Consider the following 9,031-nt stretch of genomic DNA (forward strand, 5'->3'; position numbering starts at 1 on the left):
TTACTAAGTTTATCATAAGCATCATTTACTTAATCTTTTAATGGCATCTTATGAACATTATGACTTTGGGAAAGGCAGTAGCTCCTTGATTATAGAAAAATTCTCCTGTTTTATCTTAGTTACTCAAATGGACATTTTATTTACTCTAGATGAAACCGAGATAATTCTTATCACTTAGGAGGATTTTCCTCTTGTCTTCCCTTTAATTCTTGAGATATGTTGATTAAATTTGAGAGAAATTGTAGATCATTAGAATGAAATTTCACAGAACTATTCTTTTTTTTCCCCCATCATTCAAGGGTTATGTGCTTCACATGATAACCACTGCAGCAGAATGGTCCATGTCATTTTCCTTTGTTTGCTTTTTTCTGACTTATATTCGTGATTTTCAGGTAAGAAAACACAGAATTAAATTTATGCAGAGTCAGTTCTCCTCCAGGTGGACCAAGAGAACTTTTCACAAGCAAATCTCCAACCTTTTCAGAAATTAATTTTGTTTAAAATTCGGCACCATGAGCAGTGATTCCAGAAGAGTAATCCTTCAGGTGAACTGTTTCTGTTTTTGAGAGAAATAGTGTGTTGCTAGCAAGGTTCAGCCTTGAAAATAGGGTTGTAAAACAATTGAATTTGGAGAAATTCTTCCACAGATTTTCAGCAGTCCTGTCTACATTTATATAGGCTATCCTCAACATTTATTAATTGCTGATTCTTAATGGAAACCAAGGAAAAACAACGAACTTTGTGAATCAGAAAAAGTTGATGTCTTAGTCATCTAGTGCTGCTATAACAGAAATACCACAAGTGGATGGCTTTAACAGAGAAATTTATTTCTTCACAATAAAGTAGGCTAAAAGTCCAAATTCAGGGTGTAAGCTCCAGGGGAAGGCTTTCTCTGTCAGCCTTCTCATCAGTGTTCCCCTGGGCTAGGAACTTCACTGTGCAGGGACCCAGGGTCCAAAGGATGCACTCTACTCCCGGCACTGCTTTCTTGGTGGTGTGAGGTCCCCAACTCTCTGCTGCTTCCTTCTCCTTTTATCTCTTGTGAGATAAAAGGTGGTGCACGCGACACCCCAGGGAAACTCCCTTTACGTTGGATCAAGGATGTGACCTTGGTAAGGGTGTTACAATCCCACCCTAATCATCTTTAACATAAAATTACAATCACAAAATGGAGGACAACTACACAATACTGGAAATCATGGCCCAGCCAAACTGATAAATACATTTTTGGGGGGGCATAATTCAATCCGTGACAGTTGGTTTTCCCAGAACAATTGGTACTAGAGAGGAGGAGGATACCTTTGACAGTACAACAGCTATCTCTCACATGTTTCCTATTAGAATTGATTCACATTCCTAATTACAAAAGGTAGTCTACAGAACACAATGAAGATGGGATCTGTCTTCAAGAAGCAAGCTTCTATATATAATTTTCTTTTCTGTTGCAGAAAATTTCCTTACGGGTGGAAGCCAATTTACAAGGATTAACTCTCTATGACACTGCTCCTTGCCCAGTTAACAATGAACGAACACGACTACTTTCCAGAGACTTATGATGAAAGGATAAAATCTTTCTGTGATGATTATGATTCTCAGGGATTGGAGAAACATTCACAAATGCCAGTTATTCTGCTCTGCAATTTTCCACCAATTAATCAAGACTGACACTGACATTTATGAATACCGATAATCAAGAGACATAAAGTAAGCCATTTGATAAGTTATTTTAAAGGATATCATCAAGAGGACGATTTAAAACATTTATGCCTATACTTTTTTTATCCCAGAAAATAAAACCAAAGGACTACAACTTGTAGTTTTTCTACTTTATTTAAGAGAAACATCCAGAAGTACACCAAGCAGGCTGCAAAACCCAGCATTTCATATTCTGTAAATCATTGCAAAGCATGTTATGTTTGGAGCGTTTTTCTAGGACTTCAAGTAATCAGCATGGGCAACTCCTTTAGAATTGGGTTTTGAAGCAACAGTTCTGTCATTAATTTTATGTCTTTATCAGCGCAGTCTATAACTCTGGATTTGAAAACTTTAGTATAAAAATAGTGAAGGTGATATTTCTAGGTTCTTTGCTTTCCCAAAAGTCATAAAATACATTTTTTATAGTCTTTTTTATATTTTTGTTCTGGAATTCACCTATAAAGGGAAGCAGACCTGAATTCATGTGAGCTCATTCTTTACGTAAGCTTTGCACAAGAGACTCTAACTGGTCTGTCACACATACTTGCAATAGATTCATGAAACAGTCTCTGGTATAAGATTTTAATCATCAATAAAAGAGATGTAGCTATAGGTAAAAGATTTATTCCAGTCATGGGTTACATGAAACAAGGATTAGTATTCATAAACAAGACTGAGAAGTTTGTGAATAACAGCGAATAGAGCTATATCAAGCAAAAGTCACCTCAAACTGCAGTCAAGTGCTTCTTAGATATTCATTCACTGCCAGTTATAGTTTCTTGTAAAGGTAGTCTTAAACAGGCAAATTTTGAGCTTTTTTAAGGGAATTGATTTTTGTAGGCTCTAAATTCTAAAGAACAATCTTAGCAGTTGAGAAAAATTAGGTTCAAAATAATTATGATGCATTCATCTACCAAAACAGTATTCTCTGGTCATGGAAGTGGCTGGATGGCTTTTACTTAGATCCTTACTGTGCAAGCAAAGAATTCTTTACGGATCCCTGATGAAATTCAAAAGAAGAAAATGCTTGTGTAGAAGGTGTGTACTGACACACTGGTTTGCAAAAGAATCTTTCAAAAAGATTAACAGGGTTCATCTTTTTAGAAGAGATGGGTCTGTGATGAAAAGAAAAGGTGATGAGAACAAGTTTAAAGTGTAAGAGGGAACAATTTAAGGGAAAATGCTTAAATAATGGAATCTGAGTTCTCAATTATGAATAAATTATTGGATATAGGACTTAGTAATATTTCTGAAGACATTCTAGACTAATAAGACAGAAAACAGAATAAAATAAATACTGTTTACTTACATCAGACGACAGTGAACATGGGAGACATTTCACTAAACAGTGATAGATTGGTTGCATCACTAAAAAAAAAAAAAAAAAAATCAGGAACAAACCATAAAACATCATGTCCCCAAAAATCATGGTGCAGCCACACCTGTGAAACAGCATCTAGTCCTGATTGCTGTATATCAAGAAAGCTGTCATTGAAGCTGCGAAGGACCACTGTATGGTGGGGAGATGAAATATTCTTCAGCCTGTAAAAACTGATGGCTGAGAGGAAAATACAACCAAAGTACATAATTTTGTAAGTTACATGTGAGAAAGGAGGTACAGGGATGAACATGGACTTGTTTGTCCTTTCCTAGAATATTAGGCTTAGAGATACATACTAACACAGTGAAGAAATTGTTAAGACAAAAAAACACTACTTTGATAGTATTTGAATTCCTTTAGTTAACTTCTACCCTCAGAAATAACATAGACTGAAAATATTCATAGGTTCAAGAAGGGATAAGATACCAGTAAAAACCAGTTGCTGTCGAGTCAACTCGTGACCACGTGTAGAGTAGAACTGCGCTCTACTCCAGCTGATAGTCTGGAAGTAGATCAACAGGTCTTTCTTCCAAGGTACCTCTGGGTGGACTCGAACCTCCACACTTTCCATTAGCAGCTGATCATGTTAACCATTTGCACCACCCAGGGACTCCAAGAGGTAAGATAACTATTCATAATAAGTAAAGAGAAATTTGGAATGTGTGTTCATCCATCAGCTAAGGCTAAGATAGTGGAAGACAACCATACCCCTCCCCCAAATTGTGCCTCGCTTCCAGCATCAGTTACAAAATCTTAAGTGGACTGGTAAGGCATTTCTAATTCAATCAGCGTTTTTGTGTTGAATGTTTACCTTTCAGAATAAGAAGTCTTAAGCTAACAAAATTGTCAGATAGTGCTAGTTGATAATGAAAAACTCATTTTCTTTTTGTCCTGGGTACACAGGAAGAAACTCTGTTTTTATCCATTCCAGTTACTAAGATTATATTGTAGCTTCTTTGAATGGTATCTCATGTTGTAAATGTTCAATAAATTATGAGAAAGACACTTTTATCTTTTCTGTAGTACACAGTACGGACTCAGTGCAAAATGAAAGTTGAATAAATATTGGCTTATTACTGCCTTTGTCTCATGCTGTTCACCTTGCTTCTTTTCAAGCAACCAGGATGCTGGTTTTAAAAAGAAAGTATTTACTAGGAAGGTAAGAATATAGAACAGACCTGCCCTGGTGGTGTAGTAGTTAAGAGCTACTGCCGCTAACCAAAAAATTGGCAGTATGAATTCACCAGTGGCTCCTTGGAAACCCTATGGGGCAGTTCTACTCTGTCCTGTAGGGTTGCTATGAGTTGGAATTGACTTAATGGCAATGGGTTTGGTTTTTTGGTTTTTAAGACAAAGGTAAAATCTTTCTGAGGCATTCTAGGTCTTTATAGTATAAGCAACTGGCCCTCCAAAGGGCGTGGTAATGTGACAGAGTTCACCTGAGGCACAGAAAGCTGAGTGCATGAGTAGATTACAAACAGAATGCCCACCCACACCAAAACCCACTACCGTCCAGTCAATTCCAACTCATTGTGCCCCTATAGCACAGAGTAGAACTGCTCCATAGCGTTTCCACGTTTGTCAGTCTTTACAGAAGCACTGTCACATCTTTCTCCTGCAAAGCAGCTGGTGTGTTTCAAACTGCTGACCTTTTGGTTAGCAGCCGAGCACTTAACCACTGTGCCACCAGGGCTCCTTGAGAATGCTACCAAACAGAAACCAAACCTGTTGCCATCTAGTCAATTCCAACTCATAGTGACCATATAGGAGAGAGTAGAACTGCCCCATATGGTTTCCAAGGAGTGCATGGTGGATTTGAACTGACTTTTTGGTTAACAGTTGAGCTCTTAACCACTGTGCCACCAGGGCTCAGTGACCCTAAAATATGAAATTAGGATGTTGTGCAACAAGAACTACCTCATTGTTTGGCAAGCTGGCAGCTCAGCTGAAACACACGAAGATTTTACTAGAATCTTGCCAATGCTTAGGTCAGAAGCCTGTTGAAATCCTGTTCACTCACTCAAAATAGTTGAAGCTAGTGATAAAGTTAATGAAATTAAAGCTGCAAAAAGCCCAACTCTGGCTCAACTATGATCATACTGACTCAGCCTCCCGTTTAGAAGCCTGGCAAAAAAAGAGGTATATCCTTTTCTGGCAAATTACTATTTACTGTAATGCATACTGTTCTTTTATACAAAATGTTTACATACAGAGGAGTCAACAGGAGGAAATTCAAGAGATGGCTCAGATATGTTGGAATCACCAGGGACTGATAACTACGATAAATATGCTGAAGCATCTAGTTGAAAACATGCATGAAGAGATGGAGAATTTCAGCAGAGAAATGGAAACTACTAGAAACAAAAATATGGAATATGATTTATGAATGCACATAGAGGAATGGATCAATAAATTTTAAGACAGGCCAATTGAAAGCATAAAAACTGAAAAACAGGAAAAAAAGTAAAAAAGAAATCTCTGACATGAAGGCAAAATCAAATGACCTACCATCCTTGTAATTGAAATCCCAGAAGAAGGTAGAATGATACAAAAGAAATCTTCAATGAGATTATGACTGAGAACTTTTCTAAAATTGATGATGGACATGAATACATGAACAATAGAGAAAATCAACAAAGTCAAAAGTTGGTTTTTATAAATAATTGAAATGGAGAAAACACCTAGCAAGACTGATCAAGTAAAAAAGAAAGCAAATTTTTAACATCAAGAATGAAAAAGCAGGGGGCGGGACCAAGATGAAGGAGTAGTCAGATGCTTCCTCTGGTCCCTCTTACAACAAAGACCCAAAAAAACAAGTGAATCGATTATATAGGACAAGCTAGGAACCCTGAACATCAAAGGCAAAGCTGAGGAATTGGACTGAGTGGCAGGAGGAGGGAGAGACAGTTTGGAAGCGGCGAGGAGTTTCCAGACCTGATCCGGTGGGAGCTAGAGCCCTTCAGGCCAGATCAACTCGTGTGCACAAGCAGGAGTGCAAGCAATGGTGCTTGGAAGACGTTTTTCACATCGGAAGAGGCCCAGCAGCAGAGATCAGCAAAAGATTACTTGGGTCTGGCCTACCGTGCAGATCAAAAATACCCCTTTTTGGAAAAACCGCTCTCCATTTACCTCCCCACTCTCTGCTCTGCACCGATCTGGGATGCCTTCAGGGATTGCCAAGTCCTCTGGGCCGGACGTAGGACCCGTCATGCGCCCTGAGCCATTCTCCTGGCCTTACAGAGGGAACAAATTAATAAATGGGAAAAAAAAATCTGCTGGCTCCCCTAAGCTGGGAACTCAGGGTAGGCACAGCTACTTTGCCTAGGTACAGGCATAAAGGGTTCATGGACTTTAGTGCTTTTCACCCCTGTATAGACTTATGTGGGCCCATTTCAACAGCGTAGGCCCTCATTACCACAGTACAACAGGGTATATACCTGAAGTCTAACTTCAACTGTTGCAGCTGTGAAGTGGCAGGTTTGTGACATTTGACACTGCCCATTAAGCAGGGTCCTAACCTACCCACATCAGGGGCCTGAGGACTGGTGGCCCCACCCATGCCACCTAGCCACCTGCGACAGCAGTCCAAGAATAAGTGGTGTCCCCCAGTCCTTACAGCCAACAGCATTGGGTGCTTATAGTCCAGCTGCAAAACCCACCCACCTACATACTCTAGGGAACAGGGAGGTGCTTTCTTCCCAGACGCTCGTGCAGCCATCAGCCCCCTGCCTTGCTCAGCACGTGACCCCCCTACTGCAGCCAGATACCTGTGCCTACACCAATTACCCATGCCAGTCTATGACTGTAGGTGAGAGCCTGCACCACACACTTGGTGACCGACTACCTGGACACCTGAGCTGAATCCATACAAGAAAAATAGAATCCTTTGCTCACATACTTAGTAACAGATCTAACCACCTGGTGACAGGACAGTAGAGCTTCAAAGGCACTAATAATCAAACTAGCTCACACAAGCAGCCTATTTGGGCATACTAAAACAAAACAAGAAGCTAGGACAAAGTAATTGATGGCTCAGAGTCAGCAGTCAATATCAAATCACATAAACAGGCAGACCATGATGGCTTCAGCAAGCATCAAAAATAGATAATCAAGAAATTTTCCAGAGGAAGAAAATTTCTTGGAATTACTGGAGGTGGAATACAAAAGATTAATATACAGAAATCTTCAAGAGATCAGGAATGAGATGAGGCAAAGCGCAGACCAAGCAAAGGAACACACAGACAAAGCAATAGAGGATCTTTAGAAGGTTATTCAAGAACATAATGACAAACTTAATAGGCTGCAAAAATCCATAGACAGCAATCAGAACTCCAGAGGATTAGCAATAAAATTTCGAGAATTAGACAACTCAACAGAAAGTCATAGGAGGAGAATTGAGGCAATGAAAGTCAGAATTAGTGAGATTGAAGGTAAAGCACTTGACACCAACTAATGTGAGGAAAAATAAGATAAAAATGTTTTAAAAAATGAAGAAACTCTAAGAATTATATGGGAATCTATCAAGAGGAATAATCTACAAGTAATTGGGGTACAAGAACAGAGGGGGATAAAGAAAATACAGAGAGAATTGTTGAAGATTTGTTGGCAGAAAACTTCCCTGATATGAAAGATGAGATCATCAAACTCCACAAAAGGTAGATCCCAAAAGAAAGTCCCCAAGACATATTATAACCCAACTTGCCAAAACCAAAGATAAAGAGAATTGTAAGAGCCGCTAGGGATAAATGAAAACTCATCTACAAAGGAGAGTCAATAAGACTAAGCTCAAACTACTCTGCAGAAACCATGCAGGCAAGAAGGCAATGGGATGACATATATAAAGCCTTGAAGGAAAAAAATTGCCAGCCAAGAATTATATAACCAGCAAGACTGTCTCTCAAATCTGATGGTGAAATTAGGGCACTTCCAGACACACAGAAGTTTAGGGAATTTGCAAAAACCAAACCAAAATTACAAGAAATACTAAAGGGAGTCTTCCAGTTAGAAAATCAGTAACATCAGATAACAACCCAAGACTACAACCCAGGACAAAGCAACCAGATATCAATCCAGATAGGGAGGTCACAAAAATAAATCAAAGCTAAAACATTGAAAATAGGGAAACAGAGATGTCAATATCTAAAAGATGACAACATTAAAACAAAAAAAAAGACTAAAAAATGTAGACATAGATTTTTCATATGGAGAGGAAATCAAGGTGATATAAAGAAATAAAAGACTGGTTTAAACTTAGAAAAATAAGGGTAAAAATTAAGGTAACCACAAAGGAAACTAACAATCCTACATATCAAAATAAAAAAAAAAGAAAAATATAAAGACTCAGGAAATACAAAATCAACAACAATGAAAAAGATGAAAAGAAAATACATAAAGAAAAGCAACTCAGCACAGAAAATTAAGAGGAACAAGGAAACTCAGCAACACAAAAAAAGGCAACAAAATGACAGCACTAAACTCATACCTATCAATAATTATGCTGAATGTAAATGGACTAAATGCACCAATAAAGAGAAAGAGAAGAGCGTGGCAGAATGGATAAACGCAATCCGTCTATGTACTGCCTACAAGAGACACATCTTAGACTTAAAGACACAAACTAAAACTCAAAAGATGGAAAAAAATATACCAAGCAAACAGCACTCAAAAAAATAGCAGGAGTGGCAATATTAATCTCTGACAAAATAGACTTTAATGTAAAATCCACCACAAAGGATAAGAAAGGATACTATATAATAATTAAAGTGTCAATACACCAGGAGGACATAACTCATAGTAAATATTTATGCACCCAATGACAGGACTCCAAAATACACAAAACAAACTCTTAACAGCATTGAAAAGAGAGAGAGACAGCTTCACAATAATAGTAGGAGACTTCAACTCACCACTTTCAGTGAAGGATACAACATCCAGAAAGAAGCTCAACAAAGACAC

The 9,031-nt window shown here is 38.3% G+C and overlaps 1 protein-coding gene across 15 annotated transcripts in view; it reads left to right on the forward strand.

Annotated features, from left to right (window-relative positions):
- Window positions 1-4,155, forward strand: part of DRAM2 (DNA damage regulated autophagy modulator 2) — a 33,558-nt gene extending 29,403 nt beyond the window's left edge. For 12 of the 15 annotated variants that reach the window (XM_023734941.1, XM_023734947.1, XM_023734942.1 and 9 more), the window contains 2 exons: window positions 300-392; window positions 1,449-4,155. In XM_023734941.1, the coding sequence (XP_023590709.1) occupies window positions 300-392; window positions 1,449-1,556 (201 nt within the window). In that variant the 3' untranslated portion in view covers window positions 1,557-4,155. Of the gene's footprint in view, window positions 1-299; window positions 546-1,448 lie in introns of all 15 variants that reach the window. The other 3 variants (XR_002824706.1, XR_002824707.1, XM_023734946.1) reach the window with 3 other exon arrangements.
- The last annotated feature ends 4,876 nt before the right edge of the window (window positions 4,156-9,031 follow it).

The sequence above is a fragment of the Trichechus manatus genome, unplaced genomic scaffold (assembly GCF_000243295.1).
Source record: "Trichechus manatus latirostris isolate Lorelei unplaced genomic scaffold, TriManLat1.0 scaffold00073, whole genome shotgun sequence".
NCBI lineage: Eukaryota > Metazoa > Chordata > Mammalia > Sirenia > Trichechidae > Trichechus > Trichechus manatus.